Source organism: Aythya marila, assembly GCF_965140915.1.
Source record: "Aythya marila genome assembly, chromosome: 5".
Lineage (NCBI taxonomy): Eukaryota > Metazoa > Chordata > Aves > Anseriformes > Anatidae > Aythya > Aythya marila.
Window position 1 is genome coordinate 22,407,238 of NC_139046.1, and position 27,537 is coordinate 22,434,774.

General features: G+C 40.3%; 1 protein-coding gene across 9 annotated transcripts in view; it reads right to left on the reverse strand.

Moving 5' to 3' along the window:
- The window catches only part of BRSK2 (BR serine/threonine kinase 2), a 324,182-nt gene extending 297,926 nt beyond the window's left edge, over positions 1-26,256 (reverse strand). For all 9 annotated transcript variants that reach the window (XM_082760889.1, XM_082760892.1, XM_082760891.1 and 6 more), the window contains exons 1-5: positions 26,223-26,256; positions 19,723-19,780; positions 18,305-18,368; positions 2,623-2,758; positions 1,305-1,716 (exon numbers count right to left, since the gene is read on the reverse strand). In XM_082760889.1, coding sequence (XP_082617015.1) covers positions 1,305-1,398 — 94 coding nt within the window. In that variant the 5' untranslated portion in view covers positions 1,399-1,716; positions 2,623-2,758; positions 18,305-18,368; positions 19,723-19,780; positions 26,223-26,256. The remainder of the gene's footprint in view (positions 1-1,304; positions 1,717-2,622; positions 2,759-18,304; positions 18,369-19,722; positions 19,781-26,222) is intronic.
- Between the last annotated feature and the right edge of the window lie 1,281 nt (positions 26,257-27,537).

Sequence of the window (27,537 nt, forward strand, 5' to 3'; positions counted from 1 at the left end):
GAGCAGAGGCAGCAGCTGGGGATGGAAACGCCTATTAAATCCTTTAGACAACAGATGGGCAAAGCTCGGCTGGGTTTAAAAAAAAAAAAAAAAAAAAAAAAAAGAAAAGAAAAGAAAAACCACCACACTACAATGCATCATGTTTTATTGTCCCACCATAATGAACAACACTTAATACCCACATGCCCAAAGAAGCCCCCCTATGGCTGATTTCCCCTTTCCCTAAATTATCATCTGAAGTCTCAATCCACTTTTGGGGGTCTCCCAACCCAATGAAATTGCCAGATCCCATCGCTTATTGCACCTGTTACTATAAAAAAGCACACTAAAACCACCACCACCAACAACAAAAAAAAACTAGGAAAGACATTCTGGCATTTTTTAAAGGTTTTCCTTTCAATTAAAGCTCCCCTGCCCTTGAAGTGAATATGCTATCTAAGCAAGCAACAGCAAGTCTAGATCTTGAACGCATTTAGGGGATCTAATTATGTCATGTAGGGCAGAAGCACCTGCTCTCTGCTAATTCCCTCCACTGTTTCCTCTTTTTAATATTTCTTACCATTGTTCCATTCAGGAAAATCTGCTGGGAGCGAGTTTCATAAACAAGCTTTAAGAGAAATAATTAAATAAACTCCCCTCCCCCCCATCCCTCCCACAAAAACACAGGGTAACCAGAATGAATCCTGCTACCGATCCTCTATTTTTCCTTTTATTGCAGATGCTCCCCACAAAAAACACCAGCTCATCCATCCATATTTGCTTAATGCCCATAGCAGTCAGTGCCATATACATACTGTACATATTTCCCACCACCACCACCAACTGCACCTTAAGGACTACACCCTTTTCAATCATGATGTCATGAAATACTGCTGGTGACTCCCCCACTACCACCACCACCACCTCCTCGGTACTACAGGCTGTGAACCTTTCATTTCAATATAATTTGATTAAAAAGAAAAGACTCCTAAGTAGGGCAGTGAAGAAATTGATGCGAAATCCAGCAACAGCAGACCATCTATTTTTTCCTCTGCATGCACTCTTGCTGTCATCAGAACAACACCCATTAGCAGGAGTAATGAACATAAAGCATCCTGGGCTTTTCTTTGGTTTTTCAAAAATAAAAAATAGGAAAAAAAATTAAAACAAAAAAAAAATAATATTCATAAAGGATTTTTGCTTCTATTTTCTCCACTAAAACACCAAATGAGAAAACCTAAACCCTCATACAACCCATCCCCAACATCTCACTGGCTGCTACAGCACCTTCCCCCTAGTGCGAGTGCTGCTGCAAAAGAACCAACCTGTCTGTCCTTTTCCTAGGGTTTTCTCCAAACGATAGGGTCCAACATATTGTGCATGTTGAGCTCCGCTGCCTTCTTTCCCTGTTGATGTCATTTCTACCTGGATCTGTAATTCTGCAATGTGTATGTGTTGATGAGCTGGAATTTCTCTCTCTGCAGTTCTTTAAATTCCCACTTTGCAGCTGTGCAAGCAAAGCACTCTCTCTTTGATTTAGTCCACTTGGTCGCAGATTTTTCTCTTCCTCCTCTTTCTTTTCTTTCTGTCTCACGTGTGTGTTCTCTCGCAGGGTCTGTCTGGGACGCTGATGGACGAAGGAGTTATTTTACCGTTCAAAGAGGGGGATCTACGATCCAAGCCCAAGGAGCATGATGCTGGTGATCTGAGCTCCGCACGCCTTGTTCTCCCTAGGAGCTGTTCAAGGGAGAGCCAGAGCTAGAGCAGCGGAAGAGCCGGGGCCCGCAGCTCTGACTGACATGAAAAGCAGCCAATCTCTCGTCTCCCACCTCCTTCTCCCCTCCTCCTTCCACTATCTTTTCTTTACCATCAGCAGCAGTTACTGCTTCTGCCTGCTACAGAGCATCATAATCAATGCTAAGAGCAAACACCTAAGTTTATCAGGCTATTGATAATGCACAATTAAATATAATTAAAGAGTTTTTATTATTTTAAATCTCAGGCATATACATTTTTTTGAATTATATTCCACCATACAGCTGTACTTCCACAGTACTGAATAAAGGCTGAGACTGTGGCAGGAAATAGGAAAGAAAAAAAAATCTGCTTTGGAAAATGAGCATGAGAAATTCATTAATTCTGTTTGATTCTGCATCTTCCATACGTTTTACCCTTTAAAGAAAGCATTTGGGGGAAAACCAAAAGAAAAAATGATGGGGAAAAAGAGGGCCAATCCTGTAGCTACTGAACTCTGTGACAGACTTGCTTTTGAATTTGATGAGAGCAAATAGACTTCAGGACCTTAGATGAAGAGACCAAAAATGGCATGGCCACTATCTTCATTAGAAGCGCATCAGAAAATCCAAGTATTAAATGAGAATAGGAAATGATTGTCAGGTGCACAGGTGATGCCTTCACAGGCTCCATACTAGCAGTGTAAGGAAGCCTACATTGTCCCTGTTGAAATACTTACACAGGTCTTTAACCCAGAGAGCTAAAAACGCTTGTTGAATGAATGAATAAATAAATAAATAAATAAAGTATATGCTGCAAGATAGGCACAAGCCTACTTTGTGGCCTCAGGACCATACAATTTCAGACTCCACGGCTACCAAACTGAAACCAATACCACACCATTTGTACCTTCTTGTTCCATTTGTGCCTTCTCTTCTCTGCTCCACTCCAGGCAGACATCTGGTCAAGATATCCTTATTGAATCACAGCTGAGACACAACACACTGCAAGGATTCTTCCGTCAGAGCAGAAAGCCATGACGAGCCTGTAAAAGAAAGGAGAAGTAAAGCGATGGCAAAAAATAAAAAATAAAAATGCGGGGGGGATATCCTTTACCTGAAATAGTCTTTTCTTTCAATAAGCAACATATGATTTTTTTTTTTTTTTTTTTTTTTGGAAAGAGGGAGAAATATTCTTTAAATGCTTAAATCTACATAGAACACCTTCTAATGGAAATTGGAAGAACACTAGAAATTGGCTCTGGAGCAGTAACACAGGCAGCACAACTCCACACAACGGGTTGCAGAGTAACAAGAAGAGGAGGTGTGAGGAAACCAGGCCAGCAGACTGAAACCTTAAACCAGTTCCAAGGTGTCCTCCTGTTTCCCTGAAGAAATAACCCCCTCCAGTTTTGACCTTCCTCTGCTTTGTGCTTTATGGTTCATCTTTAATTACTTGCAAAGCGTGCTGTTACAGCTACCTGCTGGTAAAACCCCGGGGTGGTGCACCCCAAGCTGCCCCTATTTCTCCGCACCCCCCAGGCCTCACCTGTATGTCTGTCAGCTAACGGCTGCTGCTCTGCTGAGAGGCTTGGCTCTACCGTTCACCTACAGCAACCTCCAGCCCCCACGGGGGGGCTTACCTCCACTATAACCTCACTTTTACTAACCTAGAAATTGTCATTTCTCCAGTCTTTGATTAAATATTGCTCTTTCTTCACTTAACACAACTCCAGCAGCTGCTCCACCCTCACACTCCCCCCCCCCCCCAAACCAATCACACTCCCGCCCTCTCTCTCCCCTCAGAGCCCTGGCACGACGCCTCACGCACCTGAGCTGTCCATCCCTCACTGAGAAGGGAAGAAAAAGCATTCAGGGAAAACCCTGATGACACTGGGGTGACATTTCCCCTCATCCTGCTCACCTTCCCTCCGCGCTACACCCTAGGGAGCAGGAAAGAGGGTGCAGCAGCCCTGCTGGCAGCCACGGCAACATGGTGGTGGCTCGGCCTCGCTCTTCCCGCCAAAAGTGCTGAGGTGATGGCAGCAGCGTGGCGGCCCTTATCGGGGCAGTGTAGGGCTGCTGCCAGGGCTGACGGCTAACCAGGCTCAAAAACCTCCAAAATATGAAGCGTGGGCTCAAAATCCTCAAAGTATGAGGCCTGGGCTCAAAACCCTCGAAGTATGAGACTTGAAGACATCAGGAGGGCTTCACAACAGAGTGATAAAGCATCAAAAGGACCAGGCTCCTGGCAGCACTGTCGGTCACAGAAATTGAGCGTTGGAGAAAATGGAAATGCGCTGATTTTCAGACTTTTAACACTTAAAATGGTGAGTTTTTCTCCTGCTGCCCCCACTGTTAAAGGGCACTACACATACAGAAAGGGGGGACTGAATTACATAAACGTTACATTACATGAAATATTCAATTACAGGAACACAAGCATAAATTTCAGAAAGTGGAGAAGTCAGTTTATTTGTCTGAATTAGTAAATTATCCACGCAATCGTATTAGCAATGCATGGGGTGAATATCAGTGTGGACCTTTACACTTAACAGCTTCTTAAAATTATATTTTAAAGGGCATTTAATTTGAGATGATGATGTTTGTATGTAGATAAAGCATGTCTGGGTCATGATATTAATAGAAAGATGAATAATCAGACAATGTTGTCCGTAAAAGACCCAACTTGTGTATTTCACAGTTTGCTTACATTGTGCTTTGGGGAAAATGAATTACAGTTCCCTGAATATTGCAAATCCCTACATTCTGACACAAAATATGTACCAGTGTCATGGCTGGAATAACAATAAAAACATTCAGATGACCCTGGCGAAAAGATCAGTGAGCTCAAAAAACAAACCAAAAAACCTTGTTGGTGTCATTTAGTTATTTGTTAGTTTCATTCCATAAGAGTATACTGTTGTATGGCCTATTGCAACCATTTTGACCTTTCAACCTAAACTCTTTTGAAAAAAATATTTGGACACCTCTTAATTCCTGAATAACCAAATGCTATTTATTTCATTTGTTCGTATAGAGTAAAATCCCATTTATCTGTACACCTTTGATCTGAAACTCACTCCTTTGAATCTAGGTTATGTCCCCCTGGTGTGAATTACTTATACAATAACTCCCTCAATTATTTGAAGCCCTGTTTATCCAAATGTTTTGATGTTCCAAAAGTATTTTGAATAAACAGGGCTTTGCTGTCATTGGATATATCAGATATCTTTGGGGATGCATACAGGATGATTTCCCCTGACCTTGTTTTGTATCATCTTGGGCTTAAATGAACAGGCAATGTAAACTTAAGTGTACAGTTAGCATATCATCACCATCTTTAGTACTTTTACTCCTGTCACCATTAATGATTTCACTTTTATTCTCATTAAAGGCCTAAAACTGAGAAATTTCACTCAGGAAGGACTTAACACAGATGCCAGTGAACGTGTTGCTTGAGTAAGGAGTGAATAAAAGAAAAAAAATGATGTAGAATTTTGCTCAGTTTTATCATACTTCTGAAAGAAAGTAGAGCAAAATTATTCTATTATTTCTTCATTTTTAGTCACTCCCATTAACATTAGCTTGTATCTTCTGAAAGTCCTCGTGTTCATTTATTTTTTTAGGTACTTGCCACTACCTTTCTTCTTATTCCCATGAGAATCTTACGGGTCAAGGTGGATCATGAAATGATTCAAGAAACTAGAGGAAACACAGGCCCATGAGGCTATTACATACAATATTTTACATTTGCTCAGTTGAATGTATTCATGGAGTTACTAAAAAGGGAAGTGTCAGGCTTCCAAGAAAAGGCATCGATAAACTTGTGTAATTAGCATAGAATGAGTCAATAATCTTCTCCTGGTAAGAATAATTTAACAAAAACTGGGGTGTTGTTTACAATTAGGAGAACTTAATAGCTGATACCAATAATAAAGGCACATTAACAATAAATGGTGCGATGATATTCAGCATTTGCAATGTCAAGATCCATTTTCACATTGTCAATGTTCCATCCACAAACCTATGGATGCATGACGTCTTTGATAAGTGGTAGTGGGAAGAAAATGTTTTGCAAATTAACTTGATTGCATAGGTACAGCATAAGAAACTAAGCAAGGTATTTGCAGGACCTTTAGGCATCAGTTCTGTTGACAAACTGAAATACCTGTATTGAGAATAATGATATACAGCTGCCACATCTCCAGACAGATGGCCATTTCTTTATCTAGATGACAACCTATTAACACTTACCTAGCATACCTAATAGTTATTTAATACTTCTGTTCCTTCCATTGTCTGCAGGTTGGTTTCTCAAGAGAATCCCACAATCTGGGGAAGCATCCTCTGTATGGTCTCACTCTATAGTCTCTCCTGGGAGATTTCAATTCAAATTCACTTGTTCTTGAGACAATCAGCAATTGGTGAAGATTGTAATCAGCAATGTTCAAGAATCTTAAAAAGTTTTTTTTTTTTTTTTTTTTTTAATTAAAAAAGATGAGTGAGGCAACCTTCTTGAAATCTTGCAGCTGTATGGAGCAGTTCCAGCTGCAAGGTGACTGCTCAGAAGGAAACATAGAAACAGTAGAGCTCAAGAACCAGAGAATTTGGTGATTAAGACATAGAAAACTGGTATGTTGAAACAGAAACAGTTTTGGCTGTTCTTTAGTGTTTTGGATCGATTCAGTTTCTGCTACAGAATGTGTATGCAGCCTGATCACAACCTGATGGACTCTGCTGAGTGACTGTTGAGCATGTATTAGCAGCTGTCATGAATGTTTTATTGGCACTCTAACAATATGCAGTGAACTTGTTTGATGTCAGATAACAGAATAAAACAAATTTTCAAGAGTTTAACAGAGATGATTCAGTAGAGTAGTCAGTCACCATCCTAGAATATCTGCATTTCTCTGCAGAGATTTCAAGTAACCTAAGAAGTTTTGACCAGGATGAACAAATAAAAATATTTATTCTCTAGGCCACAGGGGAGTTTTTACCAGAGAAAGCAAGAGGTACAGTTTGAGTTAGACACGCACAGTGGTTTTAGCTATTTGTGCAATGTAAGATTTTGAAGAAAAAGGAATCGGCAGTAACTGTACAACTTCTCAGAACTGGTATGGACGTTTCATTTGTGCACATAGGGGTATTCAGGAGACAATCCAGGGAATGTATCTGTTGGGCTGACAGGAATGTGCAAATGACCTGGAGCAATTCAAGATATGTGTCTTAGAGGAAAATGTATCATGCCAGATCTACCAGTCTGAGAGAGGTGAGGCTGCTGCAGCTCTACATGCCCAGGTTCAGCCATTAGCAAAGCTAAAAATGTGTTTCAAGCAGACATGCATACACAGAACACACATTTACATTGCACATAGATGTGCTACATATCTAAATGGCTAGTCGCACAGTTCATGTGGATCCCTGCCCAGTACCTGGCCTCTAGATCCCAGACTGTCCATTTGCTGGCACCTGGATATGCAAGCCTCCATGGCTGCAGTCCTCCTCCAGCTGTATGTGTGTAAAATAATAAAATTAAACTGTTTTTAAAAAGGAACTTTGATGCTCAAGATGTCAGCATTGTTTGCCTCTAGGACAGAAACAAATAGGAGTATAAGCTTTGTATTTGTCCTGGTGTTTCTGGAACTCTACATTAGGAAGTTTTTCTTGCAATATTCCCTAATTCCGTGCTTATGTAATGAAGGAATACTTTTAATGTCAAATTTAAGACAGCAATCTTGAATATCCAGTACATATGCATGCAGTCCTCCTTAATTTTTCTCTAAAATTATAAACTATGGAACTTAAAATTTAATACATGCATAGTTATCAAAGGCTCACATCCAAACAAAAGTAAAATCAGATCATCTCAAAGGGAATTTCATGAGACCAAATTTTAACCTCCAACTTTGGAGGTGGAGTGGTTTGTTAGATATTCTGTACATATGCACCCTACAGTTCTACGTTACAAATTTAGTACATATGTCAAACATTCCAAAGCATCATGGTTGATATAGACATATACACAGAATAGTGAGCCCTCACACACGACAGCATCAGAAAGGAATTTAGTGATAGAATAGACTGCACTGATCACGGGCAAGGCCTAGCCATACAGGTGTTCAGACTAGCCAACAACAGTTTATATGCAACTGGCCCTTTTTATCTACTTACACCTTTATTTTCCCACTTTTGCTGTTCCCCAAATCACCTAAGCACCTTTCTTCCTGCATCTTTGATTCTTTAAACATCCCATAACAAGTCCCCATGGCTGTAAACCCCCACTGCAACCATTTTAGTCCACAAGGTGATTGGAGAGCCCCTAATTTGGGTTTCTGCCTTCCCTTCCTTTTATCACATAACATTTTAAATGTCATTCTGTTGGGTAATTTGTGTTCTAATTACAAGAGGCACTTGGTTTCTTGGTTCCAATAGCCTGCCATTCCTACTGCAGGGAGAATTATAGAAATGACCCTTAGGCAGGAATTGTGATCCTGAGGCATGCCATACCTCTTGGAAGATATTGCATAGCTGGCATTTGACATAGAGTGGGAAATAGCAAAGCACACAGATTTTAGCAATTTTGCACCCCTGAGGACTGAGAAGAGTGCATTCAACCCTAGGTTCTCGCAAAATGTTGAAAGGAAGAGTTAGAGGGAAATACAGACCAGAGACTGATGGCAAGGCAAGATGACAAAAAGGTCCCTTGCTCCAGAAATACGCATTCCCAGGTATTTGGTAAAAGATGAGCAAAGAGATTGATGAGATGAAGAACAGGGGCTTTGCTTTTTTTTTCACAACAGTCTCTCAGAAAACAAAAGGCATTACTCAAAAAAGAGTGCCAAGTTAAGCAGTAGGCAAATAGAACAAAGGAGCCAAGAACCCGAGGCCACTATGCACCAGTGGGCAGGTCTATATCAATTCATCAAATTGCCACACATAGCAGCGGCAAATGCAAAAGACAAGCTTTTAAGGAAAATAGATCACAGGAGGTAGTTCCTGACTTAGGAAAATAGTTGGGATGAAAACTGCAAGGCAGATGTAGGTTGGCAGCAGCTAGCACACCTGACAGCTGAATTGAGCATAAAGCAAAAGGAAGAGTTTCGTCTAGTGAAGGAAAGTAACAAAATGAAGAACATCTGAAGGGTAAGCAGGATATTGCTCATCAAAAGGAAAGGAACTCCAGGATTCTTGTTCCACCAATCGCACAGGCAAGATGTGAGAGGTTGTTTTGAAGATTTGCATACCAAGGCTTACTCGTTGGCGCAAGTGGTTTCTTAGGTTGGTCAAAACACTGGTTTTATATCAAAAAAGAAGAACAACATCCTTAAAATGTATGTCCTAACCACACTGGTAATTTTTTCAGTTGGAAAAATACAAAACTAACAGCACACACTGAAATGCTAACACCTTCCTGAGCACCTGATTTTTCTTTGGAGCCTTTCTCCTCAGTAACAAAGAAGTCCCCACATGTTCATAGGGGGAGCACCATCAGTGGGATGCCAGAATAATATTTAGAAGATTGGTCTATGATAATGCTGCTAACATAAAAGTGTAATTAGTTTTTATCAAAAACTGAAAAATCCAGCTCCAAAGTTAATGAGGTTATTGAACAGAGCAGTTGAGAATGCCAAATGCTGAAAGACAAAGACTTTCTCTGCCTGCCCAAAGAGCAAGGAATTGTAGGAGGGGACTTTAAACTCTATAAATCCGTACTTTAAAAACTTTTTGAGAAAATAAAAAAGGAGAAGGGAAAGGAAGGAGAAAAGGAAGGGAGAAAGGAAAAAAGAAAAAGAAAAAGAAAAAAAAAAAAAAAAAGGAAATTAAGTTCTGAAGTTTCTGTAGAACCATTCAAGCACCAGAAGGTCACAGTTCATAGCTCCATAGGTGATGCAGCTTTTCAGAGAAAAAGCCAGCCTGTTGGGAAAGCCTCTAGCAAAATAAAACAATACACAGATGAAAGTTATGAGGATGACCAAAAGGTGAACAGCAAAGTGCTTTTTAAATCCCCACCTGCTGGCGATATAAAATGCTGAAACAAACTATAGTATTGTAGTGATTAAATGATTCAGCTGGAACAGGAAGAAAGTGTTACAAACTGGTTGACTAAACAAACTTTAGAAAGCAGGACTCCATCCTGTTGTACAGGTTTCACTTTTGATTTACTGTATGAGCTTGGGCAAGTCACTTTGACCAGGAATTCCCAAACAAACTGGTAAGTTTATGTGTAACAGACATTTGCCACTCTGCTGCCAGAGGCCCAGTTACGAAAAACTGCAAAGCCCCTGGCCTCTTAAACATTGGACCTATTTAAATTGGCTAAAGCTAGGCAGGTCAAAATTGAGATACCTAAAATCCCATTATTGCCCTTAGTTTCCTTTGCTTTATTTCCTCCATTTTCAGAATTTCTTCCTAACTTACCTATCCTATGATTTAGATTGAGATCTTTGAAAGGATCAATTAAAATATAGAGACCTTTAAAAGGCTTATTGGAAATGCTTTCTCTGCATATTATGTACTCTTTCACCTGTCTAGGTGAAAATAGCAAACACTCCAACAGCTGGACTGAACAGCCTTCTGAATATGGTCAGTTCTGTGCTGACCTTTTCAACAATTTTGCTGAAAAACTGGTGGGAAACTGCTCTGAAGAATGGTCCATGAAACCCTTGGGAGTAGCAGCACACACATTAGAATGAGCGCTGCCTTCAAATTTATCCTACCAAGGCAAAAGTTATTCTCTCAGAAAAGCAGTAAATCAGATCACCTGCTCTTTTTTCACTGTGGTTAGTAGGTCACATACACTTAAGGATAGATTGTGCCCTCCAGGCATGGGCTCGCCGCAGATACAGTACAGCATGTACTATAACATGAGAGTCCCAGGCGGCTTTTTTTTTTCCTTGCCTTTCCTATCATGATCTTCTTACATCCCCCTCTATGTCATCCTTTTTTGAGTGTCCAGAATGTCAGAAAATGCTAGAAGAAATGGTCTGGATTGGTATAATGTTGTTTCTTTGAGAGCTTCTTAGGAGCAAAATTACAAATGCCATCCTTACTCTTTTTACACCTAAATCAGAGTAAAACAGGGTCTAGCTAGTGATTCACTATTAAAACCTCTGATAAGACCCTACAGGATTTCCACATTGTTCATCATCACCTGGGAGACTTTCCTCAGCCTTTTTTTTTTTTTTTTTTAACACAGCCCTCGAGATGGAGCTAGTTGATTTCAGAATGGCAAATATCTAAATACAAATTTTAAAAAAATATCTGTCCTGGAAAAGTCCTGAAATTTTTGCTAAATCTACAGTGTTTGTTAAGACAGGATAGGGTAGAAAAAAAAAAGTTTCCAGGGCTTTCCTCGTGGCAACACTTGCATGACACTTGTTAATAAAGAAAAAGAGAATTTTGAATTCAAGGTGTGTCCTCATCAGCTCATACACATGGATCCCAGTAATGTTAATGAAAATTACATACGTGTTCCAATGGGACACGAGACCCCTGGTTGAGTTAAAAGCATCTGCAGAAAGAGGAGCACAATAATAGTGTCTGTACAATGTGTCTTCTCCCAGTGCTCCAAAAGATGTTTTGAAATACCCTAACTCAACCGTAGTTTTGTGCTTTTTCAGTGATGGGAATTTTCAACCTGCAAGTTATTTCATTAGGTAACACCACCTGTATTTAAAATGTCAGACTCAACTGCATTTCCCAGTGTGGAAGCTGAATACCAGTGCCTGAAGGAAAGTTTTATAGCATCGATTAACTGCAACCATTTGTAGAACTGACAAAGAGCTGCGTAAAAGGTTTATTCTGACTTTTAGATGCGAGTATTGTGCATCATTTTTATAACATGCAAGCCAACAATGATGTACTTTGTTACTGCAGGTCAGAACAACTTCACCCCAGCAGATAAATCACAGAGATTGACATTAGCAGTCCCAGAACATACAAGGCACAGGGTAAGAGAAGACACAGAAGAGGTATTTCATTGTTTTTTCCATTTATCCCACTTGTAATTAATATGAAAAACAAGATATGCCTAAAATGAAGAACATACAACTCATGGAAAGAACTAATAGTGAAAAAGGCCTGAGCTGGAATGGAGGGAGTATGCAAAATACCTGCAGTGAACATGGATGGAAATACTGTCTTGTTTCTCTTAAAAGTCTAAGGACCAGGTCCTGAGCAGGTATAAATAAGTTTTTAAAAAATATGTCAGGTAAACTAACATCAGTGGTGGTAAAGTCAAGACTTAGACTTAAAACTCTTCTCATGCTGGCTGACATTTTTAGTAAAAACAACAATCTTTTTAAAAAAAAGTGGAATTCCCACTGCGTGTGTGTTGTTCATGTCAGCATTTTACAGATTATTAAATGTTATGTTACTCTTTGACATAGACCTCCAAACCCATGTAAGAACTATGTTTTAAGATGTGCTGGACAGACATAAGACAATCCCTCTCACAGCGATGACTCTCCCCAGTTTACAAAGATGATACAGAGAGAGAAAATGATTTACCCATCATCACTGGAGAGGTCTACAACTAAAGCCAAGATTGAAAACAGGTTTGGAGTCCCAGTTCAGTAGCCACAAGGAAGCATTTTGTTTTAATTTTTTCCTTTTTTTTTTTTTTTTTCCCCCTGTATTTCATGCCAAAAGCCATGAGAACACACACACAGAGGGAAAAAAAATAAAAAAATAACACCACCAAAAAACAAACAAACAAACAAACAAACAAACAAAAACATAATACTTTTGGCTAAAACTTAGTGACTTAGTATGTGTTATAAAGTCAGTCTGATTATCAGTGATGTGAAATCAAGCTGACTGTCTCAAAGGAGGCAAGTAGAAACAAATACACTTCTAAATCAGAGGAAATCAGGAGGAAGAGTTGAAAACCAAAAGGGTCAAGATACTATTTTTATTCTCACTATAACAAAAAAATGTGCTAACAATAACAACAGTGGAAGATTCTTCTTACTCGTAAGTACTGTGGAGAGAGCCCTAGGTGACATAAAGAGGAACAGGGACACACACAGTAAGACAAATGAGAAAAAGACATACAGATAGGGAAATATTTAGGTCTGTAGACAAACTATACTGAATCCTACTGTTTAAGAGGTCCTTCTGCAAAATCTACGTGCTTATATAAATATAGCAGACTTCTGGCTATCTTTTTGACAGCAGCGCAGCTCTGTGTATAAACCCAAGTCAGATGTTTGAGTACCAAGATCACTTAAAAAATTGCCATCCCACCTGTAAAGATTTGTGTAATTACATGTCAGAAACTTCTTGCCTTCTCATGCAGAAATCATGCTGGTAGCTCTGCCTGCGTTAGTGACAGTACAGTGCATTTAAGCTATTCCTAGCTACCCATAGAACTGTGGAAAATAATGTGGCATGTTACCTTTGTGTTCTGCATTGTCTAAGCCATGGTCTTGAAAACAAATATGCACATGACTAACTGCAAACATGGAATTTCATAGCTGGTTCTCTTAGCTGGCCAATGATTTTGGATCTCATAGGTACACACTAGCAAATAATTGCCTATACATTGATGCATGGTTTAATTTCTGGAAAGCACAACACACGTTTGTGAGGTCTATTACCTCCTCCATGTACACCAGAGGTCTTTTTTATCTTCTTATACATTTTACTCCATTCCCCTATGCGTAAAGCACCTAGTGCAAATGTATGTGACTTCCCTCTAGTGGTCAACGTGGCTAAGTCAAGTCTTTCTGCTAAACACAGCTGGGGCACAGGGGTCTTCATCTCAGGTTGCAGACAAGTTTTGCAGCTAATAACGTTGGGATTCACCCCCAAAATGCATTTGTCTGACAGCACTGCAGCCTGTAAGCATGTGACAAGTTCTACTACATACATGTGAGTTCTCCTGGCCTGCAGGGGTAGGATGGGTGCAGTGGAGATACAGGTAATAAATAACTCTATTAAAATACACAGAGGCCATAAGGTCCTCTTTGCTTACACCTGTGGAGCCCCCTCGAATGGCATCTTCAAAATCCTTCTGGGTCTTCTCTGTTGCTTGCTAAGGTGTTTGCACACCAGATCCCTGTGGCTACATCTAATCATAGCTCACTGTCAATCACTGTTCAGCATCAGCAGCAGTCATTTTCTATTGTCAGTTCCAACTCCTTTAAGTATTTGTGCAATACACAGCACGGCATGAATACTGTAGGGGTCTGGAAATATACACAGAGAAGCTCGGTTCTTTAGCTGGTGTAAATTAGTATCAGTACCACAGACCTCACAGCCATAGTACTTGAAGTGAAAGCTTACTAAGCTTACTGTGCCTTTTCACCAAAAGAAAATCTTCTGTCCAATTAATATATAGGCTTTTTTTTAGAGCATAGCCACTGGTAAATTCACTCATACTTGTTTTATTCCTTTTATTATTATTATTATTATTATTATTATTATTATTATTATTATTATTATTAATTTTAACAGCACTTACCTGCAGTTCCCTGAAATACTTAAATATTTAAGTGTCCTCTGACTATGAATTGCTTAACCATGAGACAACAACACTACAAAAGACCTGAGCAGGGCCCGTTCAGCTTCCTTGACTGGACTAATGCCAAAGCTATAAACCACTGTCTTGGTGCCGAAGCTATAAACAGCTACCTGAGTGGCTTAGGACTGCATCTTAAGAACAATTTGTATGCATTATTCTGCATAACTGTACATCTGGTGACAATAGAAAACATGGTGCATAAACAGGCGCAGCCAGGGTTTCAGACAATAAATTTGGGTAATCACTGCCCTTCTCTGCAATGAAGCTTTTGTGGTTCCCTGGTAAGATCCGAACTGCACTAGTACAAAACAAGCACTAACAACCTTCTAGGGCAGACAGCAAGCGAAAAGCCACTAACAAATTGGCTGTACTGTTTTGGGGAGGAATGGGTCAAGGCCAAGGGACAGAACAGCATCTGTGGGCTTTCTCACTTCCCTTCAACTTCTATTAGCTGCAAGCAACAAGATTTTAGCTTTCTCTCTCTCTGTCACCGTGGAGACCATGGTTCTTTCAACTGTGCAATGCAGCCCAGTACTCACCTCTGTGAAAAAGGGGGAAATATCCCTTTCAGCCTGCCAGAAGCATGGTGAGGTTGGCAACGTGGGACAAAGAACCAAAATGAGAAATAATCACTGGGAAATTACAGCAGTAAAACTGTGTTTTATGCTGTGGTATCCATTTACAGTAGGAGAAAAAGAAGGCTCTCTCCATGACATGCAGCTCATGAGTTCCAATTGCTGACACAGATATTTTTTATCCATAGAAACACAAGTTTCTGAAGAACTTGGATTGCTCTGGAACTAGAAAGTTCTACTTACAAGGCATGCAGGAATTTCCTGGGGAGTACAATACTGCAGAAGTCAGTGCAGGGTGAAGACATAGAGAAGAATCTTTCTTTAAAAGCATTGTGTGGAGGTGCTGGCTTCAACTCCTCTCCCCCCTAAGCCAAGCTCTTACTATGGATAATGAAAATTAAAATGATACTGCATATTTCCAAATGAATAAATCTGTTTCTCCTAGGTGTAATGACATCTTTAGGTGAGGACAGGCAGAGGTGCAGTTAGCATATGGTGGAGAGTCTGGTGTTTGAGCTGTAGGTGGTGGTGTTGCTTTATGGGAGTTCAGGTTCAGTGAGGATGGACTACTTAAAGGCACGTAAACAGAGGCCAGCTGGGGTAGCCAATGGATCAATTTCCTTCGTTTGCCTGACAATAGTCACCTTCCCTCCATGCCCAGTGCACTTGCTTGCACAATGTATATGAAAAATGTGAATATGTTGAAAGTCTTACTTTTTAATAAAAGTCTTACTTTTTAACATGATTTACAAACAGCAGAATAGCATTTATAACATGAGCAGAAAGATCTGAGCCAAATAACGCAAGAGGTTCTCTTTATCAATACAGTGCCTAATGACAATTCTTTTTTATTATTTTGCCTTTTTTAATGTAAACTGTCATTTTTCAGTTAGGAGGTGGCTTAGTCTTCAGGGCACCTTTCAAAGAAGTCTTGGTTTTGGTTGCAGTCAACATATAGCAATTTGTCTTGCAGACAGAGTCTAATCTAATACCCAGGACAGACAATTGATTTGGCTGAGTTTTGCATACTCAGGAATCCCATTGATTTAGTGTTTGTGTACAAATTGAAGAATTAAACCTTACATCTCTAATCTCTCCATGAACATATACAGCCACTGTTCCCACTTAAACGAGTTTTGACTTACTGTGTGGATTAGGACCTGTCTGTAAATACATGTCTCACCTCATTTGCAACTTATTCCTGCTTATTTACCATGGCAGAAAGGAGGCAAGCACGGAGGCCTCTGTTTTTGCTAGATGACACAAAAAAAAAAAAAAAAAAAAAAGGCATTTTCAGCTCCAATCCATAAACTGGTACTGAAGTGGCTTCCTTGTAGGCCGTCAAACTGACAGAGCATAGGAATATGATCGTTCTCTTCAGCATAGCTGCTGCCAGTTGCCTGTCAGTAAAACTCTCCCATCCCACCATCGCTTGTGGGCAGACCTGTGGCCAACAAATCAGTGATGAATGGGAAGAAGAGCCCTACTTCTGCCCTGTGGCTCTTGATATGAAGCCTTACATGAGTTCACTTTATCCAAAATAAAACCTTTCCCAAACCAGAAATAACAAAAAATGCAAATATACCCTGTGTGGTAGCTGAGTTCTGTTAACAGGCTGGTCACCCAGAGCACCTACTATAGATATCAAAGTGATCGTGTTTAATGTAATTCATGCAGATCAGCATTACATTACCTCAGATCAAAGTCTATTTCTCTATTACTCCTGATTAACAGGAGTTGGACCCCTGGCATGCAGAGGACTTTTTCTTCAGCCTCTGAGATTTGGCATGGGGATGCTGTCTCCCTGCAGCATTACAGACTATGGCATGATCCATCTCTTTGCTCCACGGAGTAGCTTGGTCACAGGGGCATTGAGACACAGCCTGTTTCCAAAGATCTGCAGATGGAAGATGTACTATGGGAAAAAAAAAAAAAAAAAAAAAAAAAAAAAAGAGAGAGAGAGAGAAAACAGGGAATATAGAGAGTATGCTAGAGTCCCTTTGTCTTTCTAGAAAGGTTGTCATGTTCACTGTGCTTTTGTCTGAAGGCACCTTAAAGAACAGCAGCATGAGAACAGACACTACTTAGACTTCACTCTTGGGACATTCATTTCAGACATGGTATTTAACCTAGGTTTTTCCTCCTACAGCATGCTCTGAGGAAGCCCGCATCGCTCCCATCTCTTCTGGGCATATAGAAAAGAGAATATGAGGATACTGGTAGGAGGAGCTGCCAGTCTTTTAGGCTGTGGTTTTGTTTTTCTTCCCTTGTGACAGTGTCCTCCTGGCAGCCACTATTCAGCTATATCAGCATTTAAACTGCCAGTTTCTTACCCTTGTGAGTCCTCATGCCAGCTAACAGTTTTATAGGTGCTTTTGCCTGAGCAGACTGAGACATTCAGACCCCTCCTTCACTCCTTCACTCTGTCTCCCCAGATGCTGACACATGCTAACTTGACTCAAGTGTGTCACTGGCCTAAATAATCATAACAATTGCTAATTTCCATTTAATGTCTTCAAAGAGGGGATTTTGGTAATTTTTTGCTATCTGAAATGTTGAAAGTAACTATGTTATTTGTAAGGAAGGTCATTCAAATCCAAATCAAAAGAGTCACAGATGATAGATCTCTGTTAGGACCCAGTTTTTAATTAATTTCACTTAATCTACTTAATGGATTTACTTGTAAGTTATAAGAAAATTCATTCAAAGATTATGTGCTGTAAGTTTGAGGATGAAACATGGAGTCTTTTTACATACTACATAGAGGCTGAGTCCTTATTTTTTTACAATTACAATGTTTTGGAATTGTACTCAGCAGCATATTTGCAGTTTTTCATACAAACAGCACTAGCTTCATCACTAAGGTTGCAAAGCCAGACAGCTTGAAGTTGGGAAGTTCCTGAGTTTAAGATGATCATAGTGCAATACAATCTCAGTTCAAAATTTTATTTTCAGGTGACTGTACCTCTTTTAGTCTGACAGTGTTTACTTTTAGCTAACAAATGTTAATTTTATTCTCATTGCTCACTGGTTAGCAGGTCAGGTATTTGCTGAATATTAATCAAATCCTTATAAAATACAATTATTAATTTCCCTCTTGGTTTTCCTGTCCATGGCACTCATCACTGTACCACGCCAATACTTCACACATTTTCTCCCGCAGCATTCTTGTTAGTTATTTTTATTCACATTCTCCAGATGGAAATTGAGACAGAGTGATTTAGATGCAAATTGTTTATTCACTCTGTGTTGGGCATTATAAATTAAATAGTTCTCAGTGATGCTAATTTTAGCTGCAAGTTCTTAGCACATCTGATCGGATACTTAAGGAGTAGGAAGTAATTAATGAACCCATGTCAAATATGTGACTTCTTATCTTGCAGCGTGCTATCTGAGAACTGTCACAGGGGCAGGGAAAGAATATGGTTTCTCAAGGTATCATTGATTACCTTAAGCATGAGGCCATCCTCTTAACATCCACTACTTACCTTCCAGCCTAGGCAGCAAACAGGGGATTGTACTCTGGAACCAAGCCGTGAAATTCAAACTGGCCTATATAAAAAGAATAGAAGAGTTGGTATTTAGTTGTAAAGAACTCAGAGCGATTATTTATTAAATCCACCAAAACCAGATGGGCTCCTTAACTCCACAGTTATTACATCTGGGGGTTCTGGTCAGTAGCAACTTGAATACGAGCCAGCCTTGACAGACAACAAGGGCGTGCATCAGGCATAGCACTGCTCGCCAGCTGAGGGAAGAGGTCCTGCTCTGCTCTGCACTGGGACGGCCTCACCTTGAGCACTGTGTGCAGGTGTGGGCACCACAAGATCAGGAGATAAAACCTCCTCTGGACTCACTCTAGTATGTCCTTGTCCACATCCTCCTTGTGCAGGGGGTTGCAGAGCTGAACGCAGGGCTCCAGGTGGGGCCTCACAAGAGCAGAGCAGAGGGGGACAATCCTGTCCCTCACCCTGCTGCCCACGCTGCTTTTGGTGCAGCCCAGGGGACGGGAGGCTTCTGGGCTGCAAGCGCACCTTGCCAGTTCATGTTGAGCTTCACATCAAGCAGCACCTCCAAGTCCTTTTCGTCAGGGCTGTTCTCAATCAAATCTCCACCCAGCCTGTATTTGTGCTTGGGATTGCCCTGGCTCAGCTTCAGGATCTTGCACTTGGCCTTGTTGAACTTCACTGTTTGGACAAACACTCTCAGACATACGGTTTGTTTTTTGGGCGGTCCTTTGTGGAGCCAGGAGTTGGACTTGATGCTCCTTGCGGATCCTTCCAACTCAGGGTGTTCTATGATTCAAGTACTGTCCAGCAGCTAGCTGTATTGCCAAAAAGGGGCCAAATGTCTGCTTGAATTTGTAGACAACATTCTCTGAAGCAAATGCATTGATTTATGCTTTGTTTAGGTTTGTGCTGCCAGTGAGAACCAAGCCCAGGAATACTCAGCTCCTGACTAGCATGACACTCAAAAGACTACTGAATGCCCAGGGAGGCAATGGCTCATATTAAGGCTAACGGAGAAGAAAGGTGGAGCAGAGTTTCTGTGTTGCCATGACAATAGGAATCATAAATCAATGAAAAGTCGGAAAGATCTAAGTGAACTAAACTTAAAACAAATAAAACAAAAAACCCAAGCCCTAAATTAAAGAAACATGTGCAAAATACTGTAATGTTGTGCGGTGCAGTCTGCTTGTTTTCTTTCCCATTTTGCCTCTGAATTCACCAAGAAAGAGTTGATGAAGAAAACAACTGTGGCAAAAGCAATTGGGCATAAAATAAATGGCACTGTGCATACTCATCTGATTGATAATGGCTTATATCAAAACCTAATATTGTTTATACTCAAGTGAAATGTGGTTTAATATTCCATGCAATTTTAGTATGACTGTCTTTGTATTTACTTGTTTAATGAAATGTGGATCTTGAGACCTTTTGCAATGCTCCTTCTTCTGAAGAACTCTGTGAAGTGGAAGGTGAATATGCTCAACCATGTAATAGGATCATTTATTTATGTTTTTAATTAATTTTTTTTAGTTTTTCAGAATTAGAAGCGTATTACATACCAAACATTATATGAAAGACAACATGCGGAGGTGCAAGTAGTTGTAATAAAAAGCTCTTTAGATGAAAGTAATAGAAAAATACTGAGCAATTATGCAAAGCATTCAAGATCTATATAATTCATTGCATGGAGATAATACCTCTGTAGCTCTGTCTGCTTTATCAAAATACTAGTATTGTACACAGCAGTTGTCAACATTTAACTAGCTTGGATTTCTTGTAAGAGTTTTGCTGTGGCTGTTCTTTTCAGGAGGTGTGATCTGGAGCCACGGAAGCTAAATGGGTATTTTCAGGTGAAAGTGGATTGGACCCAATATTATACATAGATTGCACATTTCAATCTAAGCAAGGCAAACAAAGCGTTCTGATTGCACACCCTGTTCCAGTTGCCCTGTTTATTATCCTCAAGGATGGTTCCTCAGTACAGCAAGATTCAGAACTCCCTAGTGTAGGTGAAAGGAATAAAGCGAGGTTTTGATGTTCCACCATAGCTGGGCCAGTTTGGCCACCCTGCCACGAGCAATGGCTGCAGAATGCCCCAGTACCACAGCCAATGCCCAGAAATCATAGCAGGGAAAGCCACACAGTTTTCTTTGGGGAGAGGGACTTAAAGGGGAGCTGAGGCAGTTGTGCCAGCCAAGGATTCATGTATATTGGGGTAGGAAACCTAAGTGCAACTGTTTTGCACAAGAAAATCAGTACTCTGCTTCTTGCCTCAAAGCCCTAAATATGTATCAGTTCATAAAAGCTGCTGCATAGACTCATGCCTTCCTGTTCATTCCTATCCTATGGACTACAGATATTTATGGTTTGTAGTAAAACTGCTCTAAACAATTCCCTTTTTTTTTTTTTTTTTTTTTTACAAATATAGACTCTGTCCAGGTACCTCTAGCACTTAGCCCATCCCCGTGAAAAGCATTCTGTCCATGACCTCCTTTATTTATAGTCAGAGAATTCCCACTGAAGCATCCCTAGAAATCTCCGTCAGGACAGTTGCAAAGGAATCAAGAGGCAGTCCCTCTGGTAACCATATCTCATAAATTTAGGGATTTACAGATTGATCCAAGTATTTTAAACTCCATCTAGAAACCTAGTGGCAGCTGCTGCAGACCCAAGAATATTGGTATAATATTTTTGTCATGATGCTGATTTGAAAACTGGTCATAGACTTGTTCCTCAGCTGGAGTTTCCCAGGGGCATTAAGGTAAAGCCCCATGCAAAGGGTAAAACAGCTAAGTAATCTTGAAGTGATAGAAATAGGGATTACTCTGGCAGAGATTATCTCTGAAAGAAAGAGTTGCACACTGCTCACCTGATGCAGATGAAAATATGTATAATAAATTTGATTGAGAAAAGTTTTAGCATCCTTCTGTTTTACCTAAGCAGTAGAACTCAGCTGACATCTTTCCAAGCTAATGAGGCCAACGTGTAGGACGCTTTCATGATGGCTGTGCTGCACTAGAGAATCTGGCTCAGTCCTTAGCTGGCATAAATCAGCTCTGTTATCTTCTCACTAAATTGGCAAGTACTGTCATTCCCAAAGCCTCCAATAGCTTCAAGAATCAAGCTGCCATCCCTAACTTTATATGTCTACTTCAGGACAAAATGAAAGTGCTTCTCTTAATGCCTACAAATCCCCTGTCCTCACCCTGCTCATTATTACAATGTCTTGAAATTCAGCCAGAATGCTTAAGTAACTGAAGAATAATCTCCAGAGATTAAGAGATCTGCAGCAAAAACAATAGCAAAGTGATCCCTAGAGCAAGGGGCTTTGTGACTCTTCTTTTGCTTATGTAAGTCCACAGAAGCTTCACAGAAGCTACAACAGAAGAATCAAATTAAAATAGCATCCAGCCCTGCAATTACCGCTATTTACATCTTAAAAAATGAGGATTTTCAAATGTAGAAGGGGAATTTGAAGGTGGATGGAAAGACTTATATGAGTTTTCTCACATAAGGCTCTTGTCTTTATTTGTTACCTGTTGATCTGCTCTTGCATTGTATTTTATTTATTTATTTTTGTTTTTTTTATGCTTTGTTTTGTTTATTCCTCAATGATGGGGAAGAGATTTGGGCATTAGCCTTTTTACCAGACCACTGTAAAAGCTAGAAATGATGGGCACATGCTTATAAATCTGCACCGTGGGCATAGACTCTTTTTCCCTATAGCTAAACACCTGTTCAAGTTTTCATCAAGTGTTTAACATACAGCTCCAGAGATATTTGCACTATCTCTATAGACAGGCAAGGTTGCCCCATTCTTGGCAGGCAGCTGTTTCCCTCTTGTGCCAGGCTGAGCTGACACATAGGTCTCAGATTTGCCCAGGACAGAGGTTAAAATCACATTTAAATGGCTCTGCAGTTATAACATTTTCTACTCTTCCCCCTTCTCACCTTTCAGGTATTCTTCCTACAGAACCTCCTTTAGTTTCAGAATTCAGCTAATTTCTTGCTTCTGTCTTAAGCAGACCAGCCCCAAGCATCCTCCTTTCCATGACCCATTTCTTTTCTAAGCAGACAGATTTTTTTTTTTTTTCCCTTGGATCATTTCCAGTCTTCATTTTCTGTCTAGCATGGCTTTCAGTCAGTCTTCATGACAAATCCACTCTCACTGTGCTCCCAAAACCTGGCTTTTGATCCAGTGCTAAGCCGTTTCACCTCCAGGCTTCCAGTCCTGTAACTTGGAAGATATGGCAATGCAGCAAGCACAACTAAGAATAATCCCTGAAATGGACTAGATAATTCTCCCTCCTATTCTCCCCAAGGCAAACACATTGACATTTTGAGTTAAGTTATATTCTGACTGTGTATAAAAAAAAATTGAAACTCACCTATAAAGTTTGCAGTGGCTAGCATTATGAGTCTCTCAGAGGGCAAAAACTGGGGCTGAACTTGGTCCGGTTGCTGAAAATTCATAGTCATTTTTTCTGGGTAATGGCAGGGAAATCATTCTTCCACTACATAAGCAAATTTTAACTGCACTCGGGCATTCTGAGGAAAGCTATTAATCTTGGACCTGATCCATCTTGTGCTAGTGTAAATCAGAAAGAAGTCCTCTGAAGTCAGAGGAGTTACAAAAACGCATTAAAAAAAAAAAAAAAAAAAAAAAAAGTTTTATTATTTCTAAAGCCAGGAGCCTTGTTATGAAAATATGGTATAAGTACCTCCACACATTTGGTATTTCTAAACTTGCTAACATGAGGAGTGATGAGATAGATCTAGCATACAAAGCCCAGAAATAAGAGCTGGGAGGCCTTGACTCTGTTTCTGTCTCTGACAGTGACTTATTAGGTGACAATGAGGAGATCATTTCACTTCCATAAGCCAACACTTCCCCTTTCACCTTTGGTCTTGTTGGTCCGTAAATTCTTTGGTCTCAGTGGGACTTTCTAAGTATTCTCATAATGTACATAATAACAAACTCATCCTTGCAAAGAAAATTAAATGGAGCTTACATGCATTGGAGTTACTTAAGAGAAATAACACATCAAGTCATTGTTTATTAGGACTGGGATTACACAACTCTGTAGAAATAAGGCTGGTTTGTTACCCCAAGACTCATTTGTCACCACCAGTCACAATGGTTTCTTAAGATGACAAGAGATCAGTCTATCTAACTTGCAATTAGGGATAAAAAAAATGCTTGACAAAAAGATTTGACCTTAATTTAAAAAATTAACACCGTGGCAAAAAGCAAACGAAGTGCATTTTCAGTTTAATTAAAATGCCACAATTACAACGTAAATAATTATGTTTTATTAATCATCAGCATTCAAGCTTGAGACTGCAGTGATACTAAAGATAATTAAGTTGCTGGTGCTGAGTATGGTGCCTTAATAATTACATAGTAGTTAATACAGAATGCTAACTAAAACTGGGAAGTTCTGCATAGCAATTATGTTATCTAAGGCTGCTAATTACTCATGTTAATTTAGAATTACTTTAGTTTCCTGTGTAGACTAGGCTCACTAAGCTGCAAGTCCCCATTGTCACTTCTGTCAGATGCAACAGAACTGGGGCTCTCTTTCGCTTTGCGTTGACGGGTTCACACCACGTTTCACATCATCGAAGTGTGTACAGGAGACAGAACCTTACGTTGTGCCTGTTGTTTGCTGTCTGGGATGGGATGGGGACTTACCAGCAGGTTTGTAGCTTGGGATGCTTACTTGTGAGGACCTTCTGGTTGTTCATGCCAAGGCAGAGTCCACTTTCTAGAGTTGTTCTCATTAGTTCTAATTCCCAGATGGAAAAAGCAGACTATTTTAAGGAGCATGATGAGAATGATGACATGAAACTAAGCTGAGCCAGGGATAGACCAGAGACAATATAAAATCATAGGTAATTCCTGTGTGAACTCGTAATATTGAGGACTGTGTTTTAAGGTCTGGCCTCCTGAGTCAGGATATGGGCAAGGAGCTGTGAAGCCTGAAATGCCGAATCAGTTGAGCTGAGTGTAGTATAAAGTAGACGTTGCAAATAGCTCGAGTGCACAAGGTCTCAAAGGTAAAAAGGAATCGAGAAAATATACTGCAAAGGAAAGTGAACTGGTCAAAAGGCCCCATTTGTCGATTTAAAATTCTCCAGAAATGTGGAAATGCAACGGAGGAAGATTAATGAGTGCTTTTCCTGTTTCTACAAAGGAAGAAGAGAACCAGTGAGAAGTTCTAATCAGGCAGTTAAAAACTGTATGTAAAGGAAGGACACTGGATTGGGTTTTTCTTGGTCTCTTTAAGTGAGTCAACTTTTAATTTTGCAAACTCAGTCCCTGGGAAAGAATCAGATTATGGTGGGGAATTAGAATTAAAAATAAAATAAAATAAAATAAAATAAAATAAAATAAAATAAAATAAAATAAAATAAAATAAAATAAAATAAAATAAAATAAAATAAAATAAAATAAAAGCTAAGAGAAGCTGATAGAGGTGCAAAAGCAAAGCCTGGATAGAGAGCTTGGGATGCAGCTGGGAGAAGCAGCTGGGGCAGTGGAGGAACAGGACTTCAGTCCATGCTGGATGAGGGGACAGAGCTGGGCTGCACAGGAGGAGGAACAGAGCAAACCCATGGTTGCTGGGACATCTGCTGGCACATGCCAGCACAGGGAGCAATTGCAGCAGAAGTAGTGGGGAGTCAGTAAGCTGATGTCCCCATCTCCTGTTACCACCCCGTAACAGGGTGGCCCTCCCCCAGTTAGGGGATATCCCAGAATAGGGGATAGGAATCAAGATTCTACAGTAACACAATGGCAGTATCAAAAGCTTTAAACCTTGATCTTCTGTGTTGTGTTTTTTTTTTTTTTTTTTAAACAAATTTATATTCTATGTTGACTGCCTCCTTCTAGTGTGAGAATAAGTTTCTAACATGTTACTCTGAGCTTGTTTGAAAAGGCACTGTGGCTGTGGGGAATCTCCAGAGACGATGGAACAAAAGAATGCCTCTCTCTCTTCACTCAGCCTTCAGGCATGAAGGAGCTATTTTTAATATCACAAATCAATGCATATGGGGATACAGATCCACTCGGCAATGGAGTGTCAGCAGCATCTGAGAGAAAGATGCAGAGAAGCAGGGCTAGCGTCTCTAAGGGATCTCCAATATGGCATCACCCACATGTCTTGATTGGACAATTAGTTGTCTCTAATGTTTTGCTGCCCTTGGTAGCCCTATAGATGGGGCTGGCCTCCCAAAGAAGTTAAGTGCAGCAGAAGAGATCAGTGCTGCTCTTTCTCTCAACACTGGCCCTTCCTTCACAGCTCAGAATCCTGCTTATCAGCTGTTGAAGGTGTGGCTGCTTTAACTTACCTTTATTCCTTGGTGACTTTATTAGATTTTGATCTAGATCAGAAGTTCATAATTTGTGTTTTCATAAAACATCTGAGTAAGGACCAAAGTCTGCTCTGATCACTTCTATGTGATATAATTCAAAAGCATTGCATCGGGATGTATGAAATTAGTTCCATGTAGGGCATATTAACTTTACTTTAGGACCTCATAATCATTATGAACTTTGGAGTCCATGTCAGAAATCATCAGATCTGCAAAACCATATTTTTTGTCTTCCTCAGAAAGCTACCTGAGTGGAGATGTGAAACTTAATCCTGCCATTATGTTTGCAGATTTGTCTCTGGACTTGTTTTTTCACAGAAGCAAAATTATTTTTTCAAGGAGCAAACATTACTCAGAGAGGCTGCCTTCTGTTTGCTGTGGACCATCCCAGATCCACGCAACTTTTCCTGCGTATCCATAACCCCTGAGGCATTGAGACCACTCTTTCAAGCTGCTCAGTAATTATTAAGGCCCTGGTTTTACAGAACATGCAGATAAAAAGCCTGAAAAATTCACTTACACTGTCCTCTTGATCTGGTTCACCTCCAGTGTTCTGTCAAAACTAGGGTGAAGTAAAGCACCTTACATTCTCATAGATACAGAAAGCACTCCTTGTACTCATTAACTTCCCTTGCAGTATCACAGAGCATTTTGTAAACATAAGCTAAATACGTCACCCTGGGAAGATGGATATCTCAACTGCAGATTCACAAACAAGGAAACCAAGGCCCAGAAGAGTTAAGTAAATCAATTATGAGGAAGTTTCTGGTTAAAACAAAGACTAGAAATCTTTACCAAGTTCCTCATGCTCTAATTGCTGGGCTACACTTGTGAAGGGATTCTCCCCCACAGTACTGCTGCTTTACAACAGCTCTCCTAACTATCTGCTGCAGCCCATCAGGTCCCTGTCTGAGTTTGGTTATTTTCATTGTCTGGGGCAGTGTCAGCAGATGCAGTTCATGTCTGTGTTCTGTGTGTACAGGCAGGAGGGTCTGCTTTAGGAGACACACCCATCCTTTGCTAGCTGCATGTGTACCACCATGGGTATCAGCACTTCGGTCCAGGAAATTTTGAAGTAAGTGACTTGGAAAGCAGCCCCTGCATGGGAGCTCTGTCTAGAAATTCAAAACATTTCAAGGGCTGAACTGCCCTTATAGATGAACCATTTCCAAGTGCCTTTCATGTACCACAGGGTAAGAGCAATTAGCACAGTTCAGCTGACATGCAGCAAGGCCATATCCAGCTTGTTTCTCTATCTTCAGCTCAGAGCACACATCGGGCCATTTTGGAAATTTGGGCTTTTGTCTGAAGACAGGTCAGCCTCCATCTGCTTCCCCTTCAAATCTCCCCCAAAGTACAGACATCTGGACTTTTTCAAAGGCATGGAAGGAAAATTTGGCATCTAGCTCCAAATGTTTCTCAAAATCTTCCCTACAAACCCTTAGAAACACGGACCCTTGTGCTCATGCTGTTCTCCATGTGCTGAAATCAGTGGAATTACACCACTGTAAGACAGAAGTGAGGGGAGGAAATGGCCCCGTGAGAGGCCCTTCTGGATAGCAATGGTGAAAATGAAGCCGTTAATCATCATACTGCATGGTGATGAGACTCGGCTGCCAGGCTAATAAATACTCTGATCCAGTGTGGTATGGATGCGCAACCAGATGTGTTCTTGTCTGCAGAGGCAGCAGAGGGATTTCAAGGTCTACAGTGGGTCTGCTGGAGACAGAGGAATTATTAACACTGCTAGCAATTTGAATAGTCAAATTGATGAGGGGCTCAGGGAAAATGTCAGTAAATTAGAAATCATTAGAGGCATTTTGAAAAGCACTAAG